Source organism: Plecotus auritus (genome assembly GCF_963455305.1).
Source record: "Plecotus auritus genome assembly, chromosome: 2".
Classification (NCBI taxonomy): Eukaryota; Metazoa; Chordata; class Mammalia; order Chiroptera; family Vespertilionidae; genus Plecotus; species Plecotus auritus.
Genome location: NC_137771.1, coordinates 222,549,147 through 222,574,188, shown reverse-complemented (window position 1 = coordinate 222,574,188; position 25,042 = coordinate 222,549,147). Strand labels below are relative to the sequence as shown.

The 25,042-nt window shown below is 53.2% G+C and overlaps 1 protein-coding gene across 1 annotated transcript in view; it reads right to left on the bottom strand.

Moving 5' to 3' along the window:
• The window catches only part of C2CD2 (C2 calcium dependent domain containing 2), a 52,519-nt gene that overhangs the window by 13,058 nt on the left and 14,419 nt on the right, over positions 1-25,042 (bottom strand). Inside the window, exons 3-11 of the mRNA XM_080654620.1 lie at positions 17,767-17,886; positions 14,614-14,718; positions 10,711-10,833; positions 9,919-10,042; positions 8,335-8,443; positions 6,180-6,244; positions 3,698-3,822; positions 3,098-3,272; positions 2,250-2,363 (exon numbers count right to left, since the gene is read on the bottom strand). Of these exons, the coding sequence (XP_080510746.1) occupies positions 2,250-2,363; positions 3,098-3,272; positions 3,698-3,822; positions 6,180-6,244; positions 8,335-8,443; positions 9,919-10,042; positions 10,711-10,833; positions 14,614-14,718; positions 17,767-17,886 (1,060 nt within the window). The remainder of the gene's footprint in view (positions 1-2,249; positions 2,364-3,097; positions 3,273-3,697; positions 3,823-6,179; positions 6,245-8,334; positions 8,444-9,918; positions 10,043-10,710; positions 10,834-14,613; positions 14,719-17,766; positions 17,887-25,042) is intronic.

The following is a 25,042-nucleotide window of genomic DNA, read 5'->3' as shown; positions in this document are numbered from 1 at the left end:
CCAGAGGGACAGAGGGAGGAGCCCAGAGGGGCAGAGGGAGGAGCCCAGAGGGGCAGAGGGCGGAGCCCAGAGGGGCAGAGGGCGGAGACCAGAGGGGCAGAGGGCGGAGACCAGAGGGGCAGAGGGAGGAGCCCAGAGGGGCAGAGGGAGGAGCCCAGAGGGGCAGAGGGCGGAGCCCAGAGGGGCAGAGGGCGGAGACCAGAGGGGAAGAGGGCGGAGACCAGAGGGGCAGAGGGAGGAGCCCAGAGGGGCAGAGGGAAGAGCCCAGAGGGGCAGAGGGAGGAGCCCAGAGGGGCAGAGGGCGGAGCCCAGAGGGACAGAGGGAGGAGCCCAGAGGGACAGAGGGAGGAGCCCAGAGGGGCAGAGGGAGGAGCCCAGAGGGGCAGAGGGCGGAGCCCAGAGGGACAGAGGGCGGAGCCCAGAGGGGCAGAGGGAGGAGCCCAGAGGGACAGAGGGAGGAGCACAGAGGGGCAGAGGGAGGAGCCCAGAGGGGCAGAGGGAGGAGCCCAGAGGGAGGAGCCCAGAGGGGCAGAGGGAGGAGCCCAGAGGGGCAGAGGGAGGAGCCCAGAGGGGCAGAGGGAGGAGCCCAGAGGGAGGAGCCCAGAGGGGCAGAGGGAGGAGCCCAGAGGGAGGAGCCCAGAGGGGCAGAGGGAGGAGCCCAGAGGGAGGAGCCCAGAGGGGCAGAGGGAGGAGCCCAGAGGGGCAGAGGGAGGAGCCCAGAGGGGCAGAGGGAGGAGCCCAGAGGGGCAGAGGGAGGAGCCCAGAGGGAGGAGCCCAGAGGGGCAGAGGGAGGAGCTCAGAGGGGCAGAGGGAGGAGCTCAGAGGGGCAGAGGGAGGAGCCCAGAGGGGCAGAGGGAGGAGCCCAGAGGGACAGAGGGAGGACCCAGAGGGGCAGAGGGAGGAGCCCAGAGGGGCAGAGGGAGGAGCCCAGAGGGACAGAGGGAGGAGCCCAGAGGGGCAGAGGGAGGAGCCCAGAGGGACAGAGGGAGGAGCCCAGAGGGAGGACCCAGAGGGGCAGAGGGAGGAGCCCAGAGGGAGGAGCCCAGAGAGGCAGAGGGAGGAGCCCAGAGGGAGGAGGCCAGAGGGGCAGAGGGAGGAGCCCAGAGGGAGGACCCAGAGGGGCAGAGGGAGGAGCCCAGAGGGACAGAGGGAGGAGCCCAGAGGAAGGACCCAGAGGGGCAGAGGGAGGAGCCCAGAGGGACAGAGGGAGGAGCCCAGAGGGGCAGAGGGAGGAGCCCAGAGGGAGGACCCAGAGAGGCAGAGGGAGGAGCCCAGAGGGAGGAGCCCAGAGGGGCAGAGGGAGGAGCCCAGAGGGAAGAGCCCAGAGGGACAGAGGGAGGAGCCCAGAGGGAGGAGCCCAGAGAGGCAGAGGGAGGAGCCCAGAGGGAAGAGCCCAGAGGGGCAGAGGGCAGAGCCCAGAGGGGCAGAGGGAGGAGCCCAGAGGGAGGACCCAGAGGGGCAGAGGGAGGAGCCCAGAGGGAGGAGCCCAGAGAGGCAGAGGGAGGAGCCCAGAGGGAAGAGCCCAGAGGGGCAGAGGGAGGAGCCCAGAGGGAGGAGCCCAGAGAGGCAGAGGGAGGAGCCCAGAGGGGCAGAGGGAGGAATCCAGAGGGGCAGAGGGAGGAGCCCAGAGGGAAGAGCCCAGAGGGGCAGAGGGCAGAGCCCAGAGGGGCAGAGGGAGGAGCCCAGAGGGAGGACCCAGAGGGGCAGAGGGAGGAGCCCAGAGGGAGGAGCCCAGAGAGGCAGAGGGAGGAGCCCAGAGGGGCAGAGGGAGGAATCCAGAGGGGCAGAGGGAGGAGCCCAGAGGGAAGAGCCCAGAGGGGCAGAGGGAGGAGCCCAGAGGGAGGAGGCCAGAGGGGCAGAGGGAGGAGCCCAGAGGGAGCCCAGAGGGAGGACCCAGAGGGGCAGAGGGAGGAGCCCAGAGGGACAGAGGGAGGAGCCCAGAGGGAGGACCCAGAGGGGCAGAGGGAGGAGCCCAGAGGGGCAGAGGGCGGAGCCCAGAGGGGCAGAGGGAGGAGCCCAGAGGGGCAGAGGGAGGAGCCCAGAGGGAGGAGCCCACATTGACAGAGGGAGGAGCCCAGAGGGGCAGAGGGAGGAGCCCAGAGGGACAGAGGGAGGAGCCCAGAGGGAGGAGCCCAGAGGGACAGAGGGAGGAGCCCAGAGGGGCAGAGGGAGGAGCCCACATTGACAGAGGGAGGAGCCCAGAGGGCGGAGCCCAGAGGGGCAGAGGGAGGCCGTGGGGCGGGCGTTACCTGTGTCTGAAGAAGACAACGTTTTGCTGACGGGAGGGCTGTGGCAGGAGATGGCTTGGACGGAGATGTCCTTCTCGATCACCCTCACCTTGACGGGCGTCCGCAGTGGAGACTCTGCCAGGGACAAAGGCTGGTTAGCCCACGTCGCCTGAACCCATTACCGGGGCGTGAGACCACACCTCACGTCAACCGGATCGCATGACGCTGGCGAAGGCACGGCCAAACCTCAAGACTGCCTAACAATCTCTTACTCTTTTCTCTTTTTTTGGGGGGGGGGGTTGCCAAAAAGGGGTGCTGGAAGCTCAGGTTTACATAAAATTTCAGAAATGCTTTCCCTGAGGGCGAGTGTCACATTCTGTTTTGCATTCATAACAGAAAGCAAAGCAGTCTACGCTGGGAAGATCCTACCTCAGTATGAGCAGAAACACCGTATGAATTTAAAAAATAATGATCATACAGGTGTCTCCCAGGCCGTGCTGTGGGAACAGGTTCGGAATTCCGCTGCGTCTGACATGACTGCCCATCAAGCCTTCTGAGCCACGATCTTAACATAAGAAACTCCACCCTGACCATGTGCACCCATGTTTCAGAGCGCGTGGTGCCCCCCGCCCCGTGACCGTAGCGGAGTTACGAAGTTAACCAGCTCTTTCATCCACTATCTCAGTTTCAGCTTCAGAATAGACTACAAGGTTGTCATTCATTTGACAAAGCAGGAAGATAATTTTCTAAAAAAAAGAAAAAGCTACACAGAAGTCACGACCCCTGGTGCCACGAGATGTGCTTAACAACCACACGGCGCCAGGCACCCTGCCTCCCCGGGACTCAGAGACACTGTTTTGCCCTCTCACCCGAGCTCAGCGGGGACGCCCTCCCGGCGTCGAAGCGAGGCTTGGTTTTCACGGCAGTGACGGTCGTGACCACAGTCCCGCAGGGCATCACCGTGCGGTCTTTCTCTACCTTGGCGGCAGGAACAGGCGGGGGGGTGTGCCAGGATTTCGCCTCTGCGGGTTCCACGTAACAGAACTGCGGAGAAGGCCGCTCGTGGGTTGTCCGGTCAGTGCCAGGACCCCCGCACGGCCCGCTGGCCTCCGCTGCACCCCGATCGCTCAGTTAGGGTCAGAATGAACGACGTTAGTATTAGAATGAACGCAGGTCCCCCGGGGACTGACACAGGCCGGCGAGTCCCATGCTCCAACCCAGCCATGCCACACACACGATGGGGACAAAGGCCGGGGGGACAAACGGACAGCCCTTTCTGGGTCAGGCCCTCGTGATGCGGCCCTGGGGGGTGTTTCATAGGGTGGACCGCTCGGCCAGGTCGGGGGCAGGAAGGGTCCCGGTCAAGCCTAGGACTTCTCGGAGGAGCTTCGTTTCCTGGTCAAAGAGCCAGACTCTGACGGCCCACAACGAAGACGCTCCTCCTCTTAAGTGGGAACCTGGCCACGTACCTCCGCGGTGACTGAACCCAGGGCCGCGCTGTCCGCCGAGGGCCCGCGGGTCAGCATGAAGCTCTGCGGCCCGGAAGGCTGCTTCTTGAACAAATCTAGAGGGATGGTCGTCATCGCCAGCAGAGCTAGAAGACAGGACACAGCAATGAGCGAGCGCTGTGGATGTTTCCAGCCCAGCAGAACGGCCAGGGTGACGGCTACAGCCAGACCCAGCCCAGCAGAACGGCCAGGGTGAGCGGCCACAGCCAGACCCAGCCCAGCAGAACGGCCAGGGTGACGGCTACAGCCAGACCCAGCCCAGCAGAACGGCCAGGGTGACGGCTACAGCCAGACCCAGCCCAGCAGAACGGCCAGGGTGACGGCTACAGCCAGACCCAGCCCAGCAGAACGGCCAGGGTGACGGCTACAGCCAGACCCAGCCCAGCAGAACGGCCAGGGTGACGGCTACAGTCAGACCCAGCCCAGCAGAACGGCCAGGGTGAGCGGCTACAGCCAGACCCAGCCCAGCAGAACGGCCAGGGTGACGGCTACAGCCAGACCCAGCCCAGCAGAACGGCCAGGGTGACGGCTACAGCCAGACCCAGCCCAGCAGAACGGCCAGGGTGACGGCTACAGCCAGACCCAGCCCAGCAGAACAGCCAGGGTGACGGCTACAGCCAGACCCAGCCCAGCAGAACGGCCAGGGTGACGGCTACAGCCAGACCCAGCCCAGCAGAACGGCCAGGGTGACGGCTACAGCCAGACCCAGCCCAGCAGAACGGCCAGGGTGACGGCTACAGCCAGACCCAGCCCAGCAGAACGGCCAGGGTGAGCGGCTACAGCCAGACCCAGCACAGCAGAACGGCCAGGGTGACGGCTACAGCCAGACCCAGCCCAGCAGAACGGCCAGGGTGACGGCTACAGCCAGACCGACTCCCGATGGCGGCCCTGTTCGCTTGGAAACATTCGACAAATGTCAGGGTCAGAAAAAGACAGGGGAGGCTAAGAGATGTGACGCTTCAGGCAGCGTCGGAACCTGCACAGCCGGGGGAAACAGCTGCTCGGAACATGAGCTGTGGGTCAACTGACAAAAATGAGAATCTGGGCGGCGGATTAAAGAACCGTTCCACGTCAATTCAGGAAACTGGTAACTGTTCCAGGGACGTGTGAGAACAGCCCCATTTGTTATGCACCCTAAGGAATGGAGGGGTGAAAGGACCATGACGTATAGAATTGCCCTCAGATGGTCCCCACATTTACCCTCGTGTGTGTGCATGTGTGTGCGTGTTAGAGAGAGAGCATGTGCACAAGCGGGAGTGACCGCGGGTGAGCACAAATAATAAAGGAAATGGAGAAAATGTGGACATAGGTGAGTCTGAGTAAAGGCTCCATGGCGGTTCTTTGTTATGTTTGTGTGTGTGTGTTTGTTTTAGGCTTGAAATTTCACAGTCCCCCATCCGGCTGGGATGAAATTCCAATGGAGCCAAGAGGAGTGGGGCCCCCGGGGATAAACCAGGAGCCGCTTCTCCCCAGGCAAACCGTGGCCCCGAGCGTGCACGCCCGGCTCTGGGAAGGTCAGCTCTGACCTCAGGGGCAGTCCAGTCATCTCAGGACAGCAGGTCAAGGCAGCCGCCTCAGAGTTCTCGCTAATGAGTGGGACGGCTTTCCCTGGATCTTTGTGATGTCAGCCGATAAGCAAAGGGCTGGGACACACAGCTGGATAAGACAGGAAAGCACCCCCCCCCCCCCCCCCCCCGCCACACACACCTCCCCATTTTGGTATGTTTATGGGGATTTTAAAAAATCTAATCGATATTGAAACTACTCAACTGTAACAGGTCCACATTCACTTTGGTGATACGGTGTGTTTTTCACCTCTAATTGTTGCTTTCCTGCATCTAAAGCATGTGTTCAATGTGAGCTGCTGCGGCTCATTCTCCAAGGAAAAGCCAGTTGAAATCCATAGACAGACAGGATGGCGATGCCAGGGGCTGGGGAGGGGGCGGGGAGTCAGTGTTCAATGGGGACTGAGTTTCAGGTTTGCAAGATGAAAGGAGTTCTGAGGTGGATGGATGGTGGTGATGGTTGCACCACAATGTGAATGCGCTTAATGCCGCTGAGCTGTACGCTAAAAAAATGGCCAAGGTGATAAATGTTGCAACATGTATTTCGTCATAATTAAAAAAAATTTTTTAAGGGCTATTGAGGCTAAGAGGGTTGAGAACTGCTTCTCTAAACCAAGAATTGTTAAATAAAAGACTCTGGATATTTGTTAAACAAATAAAAAAAAAACTATTTGAATATACTCTTTCCCATGTACTGTATTAATAACTGAATGGACTTTCAACCAAACATTCCCTTGGGAGGCCCAGATGGTATGGGGGAGGGGCAGGCCTCCTCTGGGTCTCCCGCCCTCCCCAGCTTCCCACCACTCTGGTCAGGGCCCTGGATGACCCTTCCCGAGGCCGAGTGCAGGGCCTCTGTCCTCCTGCTCGCCACCCACCTTCTGAGGATTGCCCATCCTCCGAGATCTGCAGGTGCAACTCCTTCGACTTGGCGTTCAACTCACTGTACAGAGGGAAAAAGCTGTGAGTCCTTACTTTTTGAAATAGTACTTTCTTCTGACTATAGGAAGGACTAGTCATCATCACTATTTTAAAAACTGCGAGACACATAACCAAAAATATAAAGATTATCTGCAACCTCATTATCCAGCAATGGTTGCTCTTAATATTGGGTGCCTAGTCTCCTAGAATTATCCAACGTTCTGATGACGACGGACATATTTCACACAGGTGCTTGCAACTGTGGTGGCCATGAGCCACGATGGCTTTTGAAAACTTGAAATGTGGCCAGCGCACACTGAGGAACTGGATTTAATTTCAATGACGTGAAATTTAAAGAGCCCCATGGGGCCATGAGTGACCCTACCAAAGGGTAGCGATGTCCTTGTCTAAAAACAAAATATAGCCCTAACCGGTTTGGTTCAGTGGATAGAGCGTCGGCCTGCGGACTGAAAGGTCCCAGGTTCGATTCCGGTCAAGGGCATGTACCTTGGTTGCGGGCACATCCCCAGTAGGGGGTGTGCAGGAGGCAGCTGATCGATGTTTCTCTCTCATCGATGTTTCTAACTCTCTATCCCTCTCCCTTCCTCTCTGTAAAAAATCAATAAAATATATTTAAAAAAAAAACAAAAAAAAAACCAAAATATAGAACATAATATGCCTTACTGCTTCTTTGTAACCTATTTCTTTCACTTAGGGTACCATGGACCTCTTTCCATGCCAATAACTACAGAGCAACACCACTTTTAATAGGTGTCTATCCCACTGTTGGCCTAATGGGATTTTACTTAGCTAATTCCTTAATAACCAACACTTAATAACGAGTTGGTTGCTTTAATATCTCGTGATTATAACCCAGTTAGCAAATCACCTTCAGACACGCATCTCAGCCCGGCTGGGTGGTTACGTCCTTAGAAAAACTGTCACTGCCAGCCAAGAGGTACATGTATTGAAGAGATTTTCTTTAATTTTTACACATCGCTGACCTCCAGAATGGTGTTTCCAATTTACACTCCACTGGCCACCCTCGCTCTCTGAGTGCTTAGCCACCTGTAAGGTGGAAAACAATCTCTTTTGCATCCCTCTCACTATTGCTGAGGTTGAGCATCTTTTCAGAAGTTTCCATCTGTCTATGCTAGGAGTTCTCGCTTTTGTATTTCTAGTTTGAAAACGTTGCCCACTTTTCTAAAAGAGTGCCATCTTTTCATGAATGGTTTATAAGAGCTCTTTATATGGTACATGGAATGTGTTCTTCTATTACTTTTTGTAACTTGTCTATTAATTAAGCACCAGAAAGTAATCGATTTCTGTATTTTTGTAGTCAGCCACTTTCCTGAAATGTTAGTTTTGTGTTAGTTTTGATATTATTACTTCGGGTGGTTTTAATTGCTTTTCCTGAGTAGCCATATCATGCAATGATATCATCTCCAGGGAATGATTAGTTCTGCCTCTTCCTTGTCTGTACTTTTTTTTTTTTTTTTTAATATATCTTATTGACTTTTTTTAAAAAAAAGAGGAAGGGAGAGGGATAGAGAGTCAGAAACATCGACCAGTTGCCTCCTGCACACCCCCTACTGGGGATATGCCTGCAACCAACGTACATGCCCTTGACTGGAATCGAACCTGGGACCCTTCAGTCCGCAGGCCAGGCCGACGCTCTATCCACTGAGCCAAACCAGTCAGGGCCCTTGTCGGTACTTTATGTCACTTCCTTATCTTATCTAATTGCGCCAACCAGTGCTTCTAGCACCAACAGTGGGGCTCTTTCCCCTGACGTTACTGGGACTGCTTCTGGTTTTTATCACTTCCAGTGATTTTCTCTAAAAAAATACTTTTGAAGAAGTGCCCATAAATCTTGTTCTAATAATTTTTAGCATTAGGGATGGGTATTAAATGTCACTGGATATCTTTGGAGCATAAATAGATCTGCCTTCCAAAAGAAATTTATGTTTGACTTAAAGCTACCTCAGATGCTTAATATGCCTTTTAAAAATTAGAAATAGTTTTTGTGTGCTAGGAAATGATCTCAGGGGTTGGCAGTCTTGAGTAGGTGTCACCATGGAAACCCAGGCCCACGGGAACTGCTGCACGCACAAGGTGAATTCTTCTTCCCAGGTGAGGTCAGTAGTGTTTTTCGGGAGGGCGCTGGAGAGCTTCTGAACGGGGTCGTTCAGCTGAACGTGGCAGCGGAGGTTAGCGGGGCCTGGAATCACACAAAGGCAGGCACTGCCTTTTACGCCGGCTTCTTAACAGCTTTAAGACACTTCTGCATTCAAAGAAAGGCTAAGTAAAATGCCTAAGGTCCTGGCTCACCCACTTTCTTCCATTTGTCATGTATAAACTCTCAAAGCATCCCACTGCATCTGGGGTTAAAGACTGTATCCCCACTGGATGTGCAGAGCCGCGGACTGACCCCAAGCACCTGCTCACCCCTCAGTTCTGGCTGCAGGCACAGCCTCACGGTAGGGGGGGACCTGAACACAACAGAGAGGTGGTCCCCACTTCTGGACAAGACTCACCACTTGCTAAATCTGGGGACAACTCACAGAGAACCCACTTCCCTTCGTACCACGGGTGTGGTGTTTATAGCTGACTCAGCTCCCTTCCAACCTTTTCTGGGTTTTTCCAGGTAATGGGACTCCACTAGCCAACAGCTGTTTCTGCTCCGAGGCACTGCCCGCCCCTCAGCACTGCCCGCCCCTCGGCACTGCCCGCCCCTCGGCACTGCCCGCCTCTCGGCACTGCCCGCCCCTCGGCATCAAGCCTGAATACACTGTGTGATCAACAATTACTGGGCTCTACCGGCCCTTCTCCACGTGCCTGGCGCCGTTAGGTGTTCCACACGCAGCACCTTACTAACCAATCTTCACAATCACCTCCCAGGGGAGACTCAGACCCCGAAGGGACCCCAACCCTGACCGACTGGGTCCAGGAAGTCCCCTCTTAGTAGCTAAGCATGGGGCCCCGGAGGGCAGCATGCGGGCCATCACCACAACCAGCTTTGCCGAGTCCTGGCTGTTAAATGTGGCCTGTCTGCACTTGGAACGGAAAGAAACTCCTTGCAGACAAAGAGAAGTAACCCCAACATCCTCCGACCATAGAAAAAGAGGTTACTGCTGTTCTCAGCAAAACTGAATCGCAGGGGAGAGCTGTGTCCTGTCCCGGCTACGACGCACTTGGGGTCCCAGCAGCGATTCAGAACCACCTGGAAGGCATTCCTTCGGCGGTAACTTTTGTCTCCACTCAGATAGCAGCCTCTCTGCACCGAAGGGTCCCCGCTGGGCCAAAGCCCTTCTGATGCACCTAAACCACCCCGTGGCCCCTCCCCCCCAGGAAAGCAGGTTGGTCAGGGATGCTTAGCATGCATTTTCAGGCTCAACAGTGGAGAGAAAAAAAGAAAAGTAAATGGTCCTTCCAGACTCAAGGAAAAGGGCAAAGCTACAGCTGTGTTCCTTCCTGCACGTATGGAAAACCCAGCTGTATTCCAATGGGCTCGCATTATTATGACGGTCTCAGGGGGTCTTCTTCGCTCACGGCAGGATCACACTGCAGACCCACCTGGCGGGAGCCACCGAGAACCCACAGGTCGCCCGTCCGCTCAGCGCGTGCTGTGCGACAGTGGCTTCTGCAGCGGCCAGGCCCCCGCCGTCACCCCGAGCCCCGCACCACGTCACCCACCTGAAGCACCAGCGTCGTTTAGCAGCGAGGCCCGGATGTTCTTCACCAATAACTTGAGGTCGTGGGCCCTTGGAGGTTTGGGCGGGCAGGGTTCCTGAGGGGCAGGTGAGGTGCGCTGGAGATTCTGCAGGAACAGGAGGAGCCGTGACCGTGGGCGGCAGCGGAGCCTGAACCGGGGTCTGCGCTGTGGCAGCTTCCCCTCGTATGGGAAGGTCGGGTACCAGAGACCAGAACCATTTCCCTGCGGGGACCCTCCTGTATCCCAACAGCGGCAATGCATTCAGCCCGGGAGGGCTCCCCAGAATCGTACTGTGGGCGGAGCCTGGAGCCCCCATGCGGGCCCATGCCTGACCCAGGCCAGGTGCCTAGCGGACAGTGGACACCTCCTCCAGGCTGCAGGTCACCGGGCTGTCCCCAGCCTGGGCTAGCCAGTGGGTCTGTCCAGTGCTAACTGGTTTTCCCAGGCACCTCAATTCTGGAAGGATGCCGTCCAAGACCTCAGGCTCTGAGTGGACAGTAGAAAGTCAAGCTTGGGCTCCTAGAAGGCGGAGGGTCAAGCGTAGTTATGGTGGGACTATGCTGAGTGGCCCTCTTCCTTCCATCCCCCTCGCCCCCGCCCCCGGAGCTTCGGAACCCCGTGCCCTGAACTGGAAGCTTCCCCAGAGCGTGGTCATTACGGACCAGCAAGCACGGGCGCGGGGCGGAGGAACATCGGAAACACACACAGATGCTCCGGGCAGCGGACCATGATCCTATGGGGCCTCGAAGCACCCACACCCGTGAGCAGCTCACCTGGACTTCCCGCACGTCCATGGGCTTGGTGCTCAGAACCACCGACGGGGAGGCAGAGCTTACTAGGTACTTCAAAATATCCTTGAGAGTGTCACATATTGCCTTCACCTCCACGGCCCGGTCCTGCCGAAAGAGGAGGAAGTCGCCAAATCATTTCATAACCATGCCTGCGTGCAAAAGGACAGGTGAGCAAACCTGGTATCGCCAGGATCCAGGAAGCCAGATCAGGACCCATGAGAGATCTGGGAGAGAGGGTCCTTTTTACTGATCTTGGAAGTAATTCACCACTTTATTTTATTTTATTTTATTTTATTTTATTTTGTTTTATTTTAATCCTCACTTGAGGATATTTTTTCCATTGATTTCCAGAGAGAGTGGAATGGAAGGAAGAATGGGGGGGAGGGGAGGGAGAGAGACATCAACATGAGAGAGACACATCAATTGTTTGTCTCCCACACGCTCCCCTACGAGGGCTGCATTCAGCAACCAAGGCACGTGTCCTTGACCACGAATCAAACCCATGACCCTTCGGTCCACGGGCAAAAGCTCAAACCCCTGAGCCAAACTGGTAAAATGGTTTAAAAAAAAAAAGCCGTTGTGCACCACAGGAATGTTAATATTTCTGTGTATACCCCTGTCAGTCATCTTCCCCAAACGTACAGACATGTGGTTTTTCTTTCTTGCACAACATTGGATATTTTCCTGAAATTAAAAAGTATTCAAGTACACGGAAAGGCCGGAGAAGAACGAAGACAAGCTTTTAGAAGAACAACAAAGCTACAGCAATTAATACCCAGCTGAACTGTGTTCATGCATTCTCGAATGTTCACAGCACTGCTATTCCTAAGAGCCCCAAACTGGAAACTACCTAAGTGTCCACCAACAGCTAAACGGCCCCATACGTGGTGGGGCAGCCACACAGTGGCATGCTCCAGGACAATGAGCACATACACCACGGATGAACCTCACAGACATCATGTCGAGTGACAGGAGCCACACACAGAAAAGCCCTCACTGTGTGATTCTGTGTAACATAAAAGTAACCATTTCACAGGATGCATCTTAGCGGCATTTAGTGCCTTCCAAGTGTTCGACAACCATCACCTCTATCCTGTTCCAAAATATTTTCATCACCGCCCCCAAAGCAAACTCCTCACCCACAGGCAGTCACCCTCATCCCCTCCCCCAACAGGCCCTGCCACCGCTGCTCTGCTTCCCACCCTGTGGGCTTGCCTGTTCTGGACATGGCATAGAGATGGATGGGGAGGAACATGGAGTCCCACAGCCATGGTCTCGTATGTCTGGCTTCTTTCCCTGAACATGTGCTCAGGGTCATGCAAGTTCCAGCAGGAATCACAACCTCACTCGCGTTTACGCCTGAATGGCATTCCATTATATGGATGGACCTCGATTTCTTGTCTACTTTTATCTCTTTTTTAAATAAATATATTTTTATTAATTTCAGAGAGAAAGGGAGAGGGAGAGAGAGAGAGAAACATTAAAGACGAGAGGGAATCATTGATCAGCTGCACGCCCCTCCTGGGGATCGAGCCCACAACCTGGGCATGTGCCCTTGACCAAAATCAAACCCAGGATCCTTCAGTCCGCAGGCCGGTGCTCTATCCACTGAGCCAAACGGTGAGGGCTGTCTACTTTTATCCTTTAGCCCCCACAATGTCTCCACACTTTATAGAGGAGGAAACCAAGGGTGGAAGATGAGTTGGGGTACTCGAATGTCAGAGTCCATTACATCTTAGATCTCCAGAGCAGCTGCCTCGGGGACCTTCCTTCCACGCCACCCCCCTGCCCACATGCCATCTCCTCCACCGGGACCCAGCAGGACCCAGTGGCAGGGGGCTGGCTGAGCTACAGAATTGCTTCACTGGGGAAGTCATACTTCCCACAAATATGAGCAGCATGTGGGGTCAGAGAAATGTCCAGGACATGGGGGGGGGGCAGGGTATAAAAAGCACATATACCTGTAGTATCCCACCATTTGGGTAAGAAAGGAGGAATATGGTCATTCTTATAAAAAGAAACGCAGGAAAGATAAAAACTACAGAAACGTGTTACAGCACGCAGAAGAATGGTGGTAGAAGGGAGAGAAATGGGGAATAGACTTCTGAGTATAACGTTTCATGTAACTTTGACTTTAAAATCATGTTAATATTTTGCACATTAAAAAATAAGTAAATCAACAAAGATGGGGGACAAACCCTAATACCGCATCCGAACAGACACAAATGCAGAACACCAGACATGAAATTGGTATGATAACCACACAGAGGGAAAAAAAAATCTAGTCATTGTTGAACATGAACTCGGTACCCCTCAGCAGGATACACTCTGAGACAAGGGCCAGCGGAGCGCCCTGAACGTTGGCAGGTCTGAGGTCGACAGTGGTGCTGCTGGAAGCCAGTTCCAGCATGTCATAATTGCAAGAGTCTCATAGAAAGGTTGATGGAACTTGGGGACTCAACAAGGGCTGAGTCACATATGTTATTGCCTGCTGGGAATGGCTAAAGGCATTTCCTCAAACCTGAAAGGGATGCATAAATTGATTGCTTGCTGCCAGACAGCTCAGGGCAATCTTAATCTACATGTTATTGCCTCCTCCTGGCCAAACACCTGAACAGCTGTAGGCTATTCCCCAATCTGACAATGGATTCTGTACTAACCCTACCCTTTGATGTGTATATCTCCACCTTGCCTTAGGACAAATTGTGTTAATAAAAAGCAAGGGGTCCTGAGACAAGGAGAACTTAGTTCCTTTAACTAAGTCTTCTCTGACTCTCCCCAATATACCTTCCAAAATTATGTTTTGTCTCTAGACTCTTGATTAATTTATGCACAGCCCCTTCTCCAGATTTCCTGAACCCTTCTAGATGCCAGATCAAAGACCACCAGCATTAAACAGCATGGTGCCAGGGGAGCAAGTTACAGAACAAAGGATGTCGTGTGGGAGGAAGGAGGCACAAATATGGAAGAAGGAGAAAGAGACACAGAGCTGGCGACGAGGGAGATACTGCGCACATGCCCGTTCTGTAACTAAACAACTGGGCACAAATGACACTTCTGATGCATGCAAGCTGAAAGAATCACCATTCACACTTACCAGTATTTTAAAAAAAGCAACTGTCCATATCTAGTTTAAGGCATGGACAGTTGAATATTTATAGACCACCTATTAAATTCACATGTTTCAGCTGTTGAACAAGAGTCAGAAATAGGGTAAAATCACAAGGAACTCTTGTAAAAGCTGCTGCAAAGAAAGAACCTAATAACCTAAGCCTTTGGTGTAAACAATTCTGCATGATCGTTTCAGCAACTGGACACGGCGACAACTGACTAGCATGCCCACTCCCACTCCTGAATTCACTTCTCCAAACAGCCAAGACCCCAGGGAGCAGGGAGGAGGCTGATTTGGGGTACGTCTTTGCAAAAACTGGTGAGGAAGAAGGTCATGACCTTGGAGCTGGCTGGGCTCAGCCCGAGCTGTAGGTAAAGCCATTTCTAGGCAGGAGAGCGAATCTGACCATCAGGTGGGATAGAACGTCATTCCTTCAATAGTTTGCAACCTCAAGACGCACATGCACACCTAAAAACTCCCCAGCCCCATGGCACCCACATGGGGGCTCCCCAGCCCCATGACACCCACATGGGGGCTCTCCAGCCCCATGGCACCCACATGGGGGCTCCCCAGCTCCATGGCACCCACATGGGGGCTCCCCAGCCCCATGGCACCCACATGGGGGTGGCAGGCAGGCTCCCGGGTTCTTAACAGCTGCCAGGTGATTCCAGGGGCAGCCTGGAGCCCGGGGTGAGAGTGGGAATCCAACCCATGAGAACGCACACACGTTCCCAACACACCGACGGAGGCATCATAGGAATGTATGGACTGACCTCCCCCGGTGCTCGGGGCTGGATGGTAATGGCCATCTCTGGCACGCTGAGGAAGGACCACCGGATCGGAATGTCCTCTCTCTCCTCTTTCATGCGGAGCTCCAGCTTTAAGAGGAAGGAAACAATGGTTACTGGAGAGCAGCTGTCGCCACCAGAGGCCCCACGCACACCTGTGTGTGCGCGTCTATGTGTTCACCGATCTCCTTAGGTAAGCGCTTAGCCTCCCTGCCACCCTGCGCACGTACAGATGGAGAAGAGGGTCCCACACTCCCTGTGACCTCCCCCTTCACTACAGGGACCTTGTCCCACCCCCACCAGCACTCTCCTGTGCCTCCACCTGCCACTCAGCAAGGGACCTCGGGGCTGGTGGCTGAAGGCACGACATCACTGGAACTCCGCGTTTTCCTAGTGGGAGTGTCACCAAGATGTAAGGGAGTGTAAGTGAGGAACCAGGATGCCTGGCCAACCCCACGCTCACACGTCCCCTGAGGGCTGTGTACGGAGCATGCTGGGTTCCGGTCACCTGCCTGGGCCACCACAGAACCTCTAACTGGACCCTGGTCTCCCACAATGTCCCATTCAATCCTCCCCATCCATGGCAGAAAAATGACCCCCAACAATGTCCACGCTCCAAGTCTTGGCACCTGTGAAGATGTGACCTTACATGGCAAAAGGGACTTTGCGGATGTGATTAGGGCAAGAGCCTGCAGATGTGGAGGTGCGTCTAGGTTCTCCCAGCGAGCCCAGAGGAACCATAACAAGGGAAGAGGAAAGCAGAGAGGATCCCAGAGATGTGACTTGAGGATGGAGAGTGATGCCGAGCCAAGGGATGAGGCTGCTTCTAGAAGCTGGGAACTGCCCGGGGCTGCCAGCCAGCAGGGGGCGGGGCCTCAGTCCTACCACCGTGAGGAGCTGGATTCTGCCCGAAGGAGCAGGAAACAGATTCTCCCCAGGAACTTCCAGAAAGAAAGGCAGCCCGCCCGCCCACACCTAGATTCCAGCCTGTGTTGGACGTCAGACCCCCAGAATGGTAACAGAACACACTGAGGCTGTTTAAGTTAAGTTGGTAGCCGTTTGTTTCGGCAGCCGTAGCAAACTAATACACCGGCCTTCATTTTTCAGCCAGAGACAAAAAGGTCAGCTCTTCTCATCTCCATCCTTCTCCCCACCACCTACCAACGGGAAAGAAAGGAGGGTTTCAGCCCGTATTTCTGAATACTCGGGACTCGCGCCTCACGCAAGCGAAAGGGTCAGAGAAACGATGCCCTCCCCTGTAACTCTAGAACAAGTGCACTTTCATCTCACTGACACGGGTCCCCGCGTCACCCCCACCAGGCGGGGTAGGGGCGGCAGCAAGCCCGCCTGCTGGCCCCTTTAGGCGCCTTTTATCTGAGGAATAAGGGAGAAGCGGGAGGCCTGCTGCCGGAGCATTAATAATTGACCGTCTCTAGCAGCTGCCTCTGCGTGCAGCTAATCCACAGGCTGCTTTGAAAATGTGCTAAGAGATCAAAGACACAATTGTGTCACTTGGTCTGAGCTGCTCAAATGACACCTGAAGCCCATCTTGGAAACTACATTTGCTCCGTTCGTGGCTGGGGTCCTTGCTGGGATCAGTCCTGAAATGTGTGTCAGATGTCGCGTGAACGTGTCCCATGCTGTGAAGTTCTTTTCTAGCACATTGTCCAAAAAAATGGGGGAAGCAGGAGGCATTAACATCTGACAAGTCCATGAAGCCAACACTTCACCTCTCCAACTCGAAAAGGGGGTGTTATTATGGGGGAGGAAGGACTAGATTTCAGAAAAAACGCCATTTCAGTGCCCAGAAAATCTTGTTCTCCCTGCTGACGTAAAACCATGTATTTGCATGAAAAGTTTATGGAGCATCATCTTCCCTTGTGGTTGAGAACCCTGTATGACTTAGGTTCAGCCCTCCCCTCCCCTCCCCCGCCACCAATTATCAATCAACCACCAGGACAGGAGAGGAAACACAGGGTCAAATCAGCAGTGACTCCTAAAACAGACCCAGAAATTTATAACTTTTATACACCGCTAACAGGAATGGCAGTGAACTTCTGCTGAATGCTGGAGACATAGCTATGTAACAGTTCAGCTATCCAGACGTGTCACTAAGTCTATTATAATTATTACATATGTCTCTCTATATAATTGTTGTATATAATTATGTATAACTCATAAAACAGTTATATATGTCTATTATAATTATTATAATAAGGTCTATTACCTTAAAAATAATGGTGATACTCATCTATATATATAAAAGCCTAAGCGGCCGGCCAGTAGCTATGATGCCCACTGACCACCAGGGGGCAGACACTCAACGCAGGAGTAGAAACCACAGACATGGAAACATGGAACAGACCGATGAATCTCAGAAGGAAGGGGGAAGGGGGAAGGGTGGGGAAAGATTAACCAAAGATCTTATATGCATACTAGAGGCCTGGTGCACAGATTCGTGCACTGGTGGGGTCCCTCGGCCTGGCCTGCGGGGATCGGGCTGAAACCAGCTCTCCAACATCCCCCGAGGGGTCCCGTATTACAAGAGGGTGCAGGCCAGGCCGAGGGACCCCACCGGTGCATGAATCTGTGCACTGGGCCTCTAGTTTAACATAAAAAGGGGGTCTTTTGATGCTGACTTTTTAAAAAAGAAGAAGAGGAATGCCCCAGTTCAGCCCCTAAGTGGTTTTCCAAGCTGCAGTACACGTCTGAGGCCCAGCGCTGATCTGAGACAGACCCACTCTCCTCACTCACCTGCCATCTACCTGATCCTACCTGTCGGCAGCACCCCTGACTATTCAAGTCCTTGAACGATACCATCCCTCCCCTTTCTGACAGATGGGAAACCTCTAAATTCATTATATATATATACATGTATGTGTGTATATGTATATATGTGAGGGTATGTATACACACATGTACAGCACGTGCAAGTATATATGTAAGTGTGCATATATAATTTACATATCACACGCGCTTTTTATTTCCTACAGATACAATATGGAAGGTGATTGTTGGGACATTATTAAATGAAGGGCAACTAATAAAACATGGGTTTCACGGCCCTGTGACTCCCCACGCTCACCTACAGGCTTCAGAGAACTGTTTCCCGTGACTCGCACAACCCACCCACCTCACCTGTAAATGCAGTGGGGCGAGCCGCACGCCGTACTGCTGGCGCCCGGTGTCCTCGGGCGAGGCTGGCCCCGAGGTGACCAGGAACTGGATGGCCTTGCCCACCACGCGACAAGACACCACCTGGAGGAGTGGAGGAGGGACAAGACAACTGTAATGTAACTTTATGGGGGGGGGGAGGGAGGGAGGGAGAGGGGGGAGGGAGAGATCAACAAGGACAAGAATTCAGAGTTTCAAACTTGGAAAAATATACAGATTCACATTTTTTTCTATTATGTAATAGTCTGAAAACTGGAAAAAATAGTTCAAATCTTTTCTTCCTGATGGATTTCTCAGGAGCTCAACTCTTTCTTGCCCAAATCTAGTTATGTTCTCTCCACACATAAAGATTTTTTCTTTAAATACCGCTCTGTTCTCTTTCACCACACCCACTGACTTTCAACTCCCCAGACATTCCCACATCCATACGAGTGAGAGCCATGAGCCATCATCTCCCACTGAAAAACGAGCCTTTAAAAGAAAATAAGCTATAGATGCTACAAGCAAAACACTTCAAAAATATATCCAGAACACAAGACATTTTTTTTTCTATATAAATAAATTTAACCTGTCGTGGTTTTCAAAGCTGTGGGAATAATTCAAAGAACATATGAAATTTTGAACAGTTAGGAGAGTATACAGACTTAAAAATAGAATTATCAAATGGGCTCATTTAAGAAGACAAACAATTCCACCGGGAATAACCAGGCCATACTCCTGACAGAAATCACAAAGCATTTTAGAGGGATGACTGTGATGGAGGAATACCCAGTTTCTGCCCCAGAATCCCTCTGTGGAAGCAGATCCAGAATGAGGGCCTGTCACCCTTCTGGCAGGACGCCAGGCAAGCCCAGGGTGGGATGACTCCCAGGCCAGGTGGCGGGGGAGCACACCTGGGAGGAGCAGCAGTGGGGGAGGGGGAGGGAGGCTGGCAGGGGACCAGGGTGTCTGGGCCCAGCCGGGTCATCAGGAGGCTGAGAGCGAGACAGGACAGGATGGACTCCCCCACCTTCCCAACGGAACTGCTGACCCCACATTGGACGGTGTCACTTGGGAAGGAAGAGAAAATGTTTTAATTCTCGGGTGGGTTTATTAGAAAGTAGAAAGATGATTAAAATAGTTCCTTTCTTGGGGCCTATTTCACAAAGACCTCCATGGCACAGATCTAGAAGAAAATCTTGCCTGTTCCCAATACCGGCAGCAAACTGCCCAGCCCTGTCTTCATCCGCCCTTGTAAGGTCGCTCCCAGAGGGCGAATTCATGTGGATTAGTTCCAGTATCTTCATCACGTGATTGCATCTCCCGCGTTCACAAGAGGATGGAACGTGAAAATGTGTGTATAAGAAATGTCGTCTTTTCATTTTAAAAATAAATGCTCTGTAAACAATCCTCATTGGAGGAACATTTTTTTTAAAGTATATTTTATTGATTTTTTTTTTACAGAGAGGAAGGGAGAGGGATAGAGAGTTGGAAACATTGATAAGAAAGAAACATCGATCAGCTGCCTCCTGCACACCCCCTACTGGGGATGTGCCTGCAACCAAGGTACATGCCCTTGACCGGAATCGAACCCGGGACCCTTCAGTCCTCAGGCCGACGCTCTATCTACTGAGCCAAACCGGTCAGGGCCGAGGAACATATTTTGGTGCCTGAGGCATCACACACAGAAATGACAGGACACAAGAGAGCATTCGCTGTCCCGTCTCAGCAGCCCAGGCCTTGCTCCTGCGAAACGTAAAAAACCAGACAACTGGCTGGCTGATGTCTGTTATTTCTTCGGGATCTTCTCTACGAAGCTAACTGGCGTTTTCCCAAGAAAACTGACCACTTTGTTAGTGGCAGCCACAAGCAAGAGAGAGATGGTTTCCTTTGATCCGATTCTACAAGGAGCTTCTTACTGGCACACCCATTCCTTGATGCAGAGACGGCTCAGGCGCTCAATTAAAACCAAATAAACGAACACACAAAAACGGAAACAGATGAGTTTAAAAGGCGCTAACGCTTCTGCATAGAGGACACCCAAGACCACAACTCCCACTTAAGTCACAGCAGGGAGGTAAGTGCTGTCACGGAAAGTGAGACACCTTCAGGCCGAATGGCTCTCCACAGAGGCCCTCTGAGGGTCTTCCCAGCCCGCTGGCTTCCGACTCTACGTAAAACCAAGTCCCACAGGCCAGCGGTTTCCTGGCCTCCCTTCAGCGTTCGGCTGGAAACACTAATTAAAACCACCATCTGATCCTGCCTCCACATGTCAATATGGCCACACAAAATGCTACCCCTGTTCCCAGGAGGCCCCACCCTTTCCAGGCCAGCCTCTGCTCCCCCCACCCTCTGCCCCCGCCATCCACTGCCCCCGCCACCCTCTGCCCCGGCCACCCTGAGAATAATAATGGCCCATTTGTCAAATGCACGGCAGCAAAATGGAAAGGAGCTTTTAAAAATAAGTAATCTTCTTTCAGTGCATTAAGGAGTTATCCACAATGGGGATTAAATTAAATGCCCTCCACCCAGGAGAACAGTGGCAAGGCCTCGCCACCCCAGGGCATCCCCCCTCAGAACACCAGACAGCAGGACCACCTGGCACAAGACCCCACCTAAGTGGACAGAATGTCCAAGATTGACAGCTACCAATATACCGATGAACAGACAGAGGCCCTGGTCTTCGTTAATTATTTATCTTTATTGTTGAGAGTATTGCAGATGTCCCCTTCGTTTTTTGTTTTTTTTTCCCATTGACCCCCTCCACCCCGCCCCCGCCCCTCCCAGGCCTTCACCACACCATTGTCTTTGTCCATGGGCTATGCATACATGCCTATAAATTCTCCAGTTAACCCCCCCAGGCCCCGCCTTCCCTCTGAAATTCCTCAGTAGAGGCCCCGATCTCGACCCCAGAGTTTCCCCACCACAAATACACCATGTTTGTGGGGATTTCTCAGTTAGTTCCTCAGAGTCTTGCGGACAGGACATGGAGCTGTTACACAGCCCTGGTGCTTGGGGTTCCCTAGGAAGCCGTCTGAGTGCGATGCTGGTCCTCCGAAGTTAAACGGAGACACGCCTCAGCCCTGTGCTGGGACCGAGGGCCGCCCTGAGAACAGAAGTGAAGCCGGGCCCAGAGCAGGACTCCATGGGGCCAAGGGCACAGGAAGGAGCCCCACGAACCCGCTGCTTCCTTCCTGAGGTGTTTTCTTCCAAAGCAAGCCAAGACCTCCTCCACCACAGACACCATTTCAAAGTCAAGCAGCAGAGGCTGAGCTGTGGGTTCCAGACAAATCCCCTCCCCCTGCACGGCGGAGAGCATTTAATGGAGGGCGGGCTGCACATGGTGAGGGCCCACAGATGCAAGTCTTGAGCTCAAGGAGCATGCTGACATAAAAAAAACCCAAACCTGCAGCCCTCGCCGGGGTGGCTCAGTTGGGTGGGCATCGTCCCATGCACCAAAGGGTCGCTGGTTCAATTCCTGATCAGGGAACATACCCAGCTTATGGGTTTGGTCCCTGGTGGGGGCCCGCGCAGGAGGCAGCCAATTGATGTTTCGCTCTTACATTGATGTTGCTCTCAATCGAACCCCTCCCTTCCTCTCTCTCTCTAAAAAATCAATTAAAAAAAACTAAAAAACAAACATCCAAACCTGCAGAGAATTTGTATAAAAATGTATGTGAGCCCAACCCAGGATACACCTGGAAGCAAGATCTCAACAGACTGAGAAGACGGTTCCTAGGAGGGGGTTTGCCGCTTCTTTTATGCATTTGGGATTAAGGAGGGAATGTAAGAAGATTACATGGAGGTGGGAAAAAGCAAGGCAGGATCGGATTCCAGACAGTGAAGGCTGTGTGCTCTCCTGAGGGTGATCATGCTTTAGAAGCAGGGGCCTGACAGGGGGTGTTTCCAAGGTGTGTGAACCTAGGTACACAGAGACAATGCACACGGCTGGCTGAAGGCGAAGGTAAGCCTTTTACTAAAGAAGCTCCATGCCAGGGGTGTGACCACCCACCGTGACCGGCCCAGTGAGGAGTTTGCAATCAGATCATCTTGTGAGGTTACTTTCCGTAGAATCTTTTTCCTTTTTTTCTCACAAGCACCTGGTCTGACAAGTGAAGGTCAGGGCATCCCTGGTCCACCCCCAGGTTCAAGAGAGAAGGCAGCTGACAGAGGCACCATCAGGATGTGAAAGTGAGCATACTTCATCATGACCTGCAGGACAGACTCCAGCTCGAAGACCTTAAATACACACAGACCTCTACAAATAGGTCTTGTCCCTTAGATACTCACATACCTATACCAATAGGTCCTGTTCCTTAAATACTCACATACCTATACCAATAGGTCCTGTTCCTTAAATACTCACATACCTATACCAATAGGTCCTGTTCCTTAAATACTCACATACCTATACCAATAGGTCCTGTTCCATAAATACTCACATACCTCTACAAATAGGTCTTATCCCTTGAATACTCACAGACCTACACAAATAGGTCTTGTCTGGAAACACTGTTCCTTTGTTTAGAGTGGGGCCAAAGAGTCCCAGGTCCTGGCACTCCCAAGTTGGACCCAGAAAGTCCCCTACTGTCTTCACACCCTCTGTACTCTCTCCACTTTCCCTTTCAATCAAGCCTCTGGTCCAGCTGCCTCCGCTCCTCTGCCTGGAACACTCTGGAAAACTGGAAACCATTTAATTACTTTGTCTCCAAAAGAACTAGGAACACAGCCGAGAGAAAACCATATCCAAAAAGGTTTATGTCACTGAATATTTTTCACTTGAATCATCCTTTGTAGCATCCTGAGAAGAGGACGCCAAAATAGCATGGAAGGAAAGATCCTTCAGTAATCATCCCGATTCCCGATCAGATCTCGTCCCGACCTCGCAATCTCGGCTCTGAGGTTCCCGAAGACAGGGCGGATCTGGTACCACCGTCTCTACTCTGGAGCAGAGACTCAGTTTTAAAAGTAAAACCCATTAGAGCCAAACGTTACCAGAACATCTATGAAGTTAACCCTCCCTGCCCACTCGTTCACAATATGTGGGCGAAAGTGGGCTTTTGTAGGCAGCTCTCCCCGTGGACTAAGATGGAAAATGCTGGAACAAGAGGGCAGCCAAGCCCAAGGGATGCTGGGTACATGCTCAGGGGGTGTGCCTGGGACAATGCGGGCTCTGACCCCCTGCCCCCAGCCGCAGTCTCCGTCCCTTCTCTTGTTGGGATACTTTAAAGTGCGCAGGGAGGCTTTCCAGGAGGCATTCTCACTACATAACGCGGTTTACCGTGCGCATTCTTCAGCTTCAAAATACGTGAACTTCACGAAGTTCTCTTTCATCGACGCTGCATAAAGCAACACATGCCAGACATTTCCTTTAAGACGAAGGGCAAGGACTTGGGTCTTTTTCCGGCTGGGTCTGGGCCCGGTCGCTCTGCCACACCCACCCCTAAACGCCCAAGCTCTGTATTCGACAGAGCGCGTGGGTCCTCTCACCCTGTCTTCTCCAGGTGAGGTCAGCCTATACCCGATGGCTCCTGGGCTCAGGATTCTGAACACTGAAACCCAAACAGATGGCCCTGCCCTTGGAAAGACCCAGATCAAAACGATTTCACAACCTTAGCATTTTAGCATAAATGCCAGGTTGATGGAGTGCCTGGACTTCAAGTTATACAAAACAAAACAAAACAAAACAAAACAAAAAAAAGGTCAATCGAGCATCCTCTTTGCAACTAGAGCAGGGGTGGGGGACCTTTTTCTGCCGAGGGCCATTTGGATATTTATGGCATCATTCGAGGGCCATACAAAATTATCCACTTAAAAATGAGCCTGCCACATTTGGTCAAACATTTAATTAACTCACCCCTAATGCCTACGCAGGGCCAGACCCAATGATTTCGCAGGCCTTATACGGCCTGCAAGGCCAGACGTTCCCCTACCCCTGAATTACAGAGACAAACACGAACAACTTTGAACCTGGCTACCTTTCAAACCAAGGGACCCCCATGAGGCCTGGAAAGAGCAGGGGGGGGCTCCAGACGCCTGCGGAGTGTATTTCAGTAAGTAAATGACACCAGGCAGGCTTAGTACAAACACATGTGCTCACAGTACACTATACACACCCCGTGCTGGCTGTGGGGTTCCCCAGCATACAATGCGGACCGGTTCTGGGGGAAATCCCTGGCAATGGCCCAATTCTGTGTCGCCCTGTCTTTGTGGAGGCCAAGGCTGGTGAGTGCCTTTCAGTCCTTTCCTTATCTTCATTGTCTCTTTCTGGTGAGCGTGGGAGTGAGGGCTTATGGGAAACAGTACTTAAAAACGCAAAAATAACAGTCCCGGTGTGCTGTGTGCGATGCGCAGGGGTCGGAGCTCATTTCTGGGGGCCGACGGGCGTTCAAACCCAGCCTCTGCTCCTCAGCAGCTCTCGGTCGGTCACCTTGGCCAAGGGACTCAGCCTCCCTCCTCCTTGCCTTTCTCCCCTGCACAGCGGGCATGACACTTGCTCGGGTGGAGGAGTGTTGAGCACAGCGTCGATGGGCACGTGCCCATCGCCCAGGGCTGGTCACGCCTGATAGCATCAGCATCAGGAGTGACGGCGGGGCAGGCGTCGTACCGGGGTGCACAGGCTGGCGCCCTCACATTCCTGCCAGGGAGGGGTCCTACTTACAGACAGCACCTGCGGCTGAGGAGAGAAGGAAGCACCCCAAACAAGCCCAGTCCAACCAGTGTCTCCCGGCCTCACCGCCACGCCCCATCCTGGCTGGGTTATCACATTATCTAACTCTCTAACCCACAGCTGTTCATCAATTAGAAGCCTCTGCTTGTTTACAAACGGCATGGAAATCAAAGCTACGTAAGGCTTTTCACACGGCACCCGGCACCCGGCCTCACCCCAAGAAAGCCTGCAAGCTTGCCAGTCTCGAAAGGTTGCTCCCCGCATGCTCACTGGCAAGCGTTCCTAAAACCAGCGCGTTCGGAGACACTCAGCCTGCCCCCTGCATCAAAGAAGCGCTCGGCTGTCTCAGCGAAGCGCCTGTCCCAGGGCGAACCCCCAGACGCCGATCCATGTGCAGGCATTTCCCCGTGGGCTGGTGGACCGCACGCCCGCACAGAGCCGCGTGGGACTTCGGAGCCCAGGGACGTGCCGGGACGGGCTGTTGCCGCATCGTGCGGAGGAAGCGCTGGCTCGTGGGCCGCTGGCCATATCGCAATAAAGGTGTCCTTTTTCTGGGTCACACATTCTAGAGCGAGCCTCTCCCAGGACGTG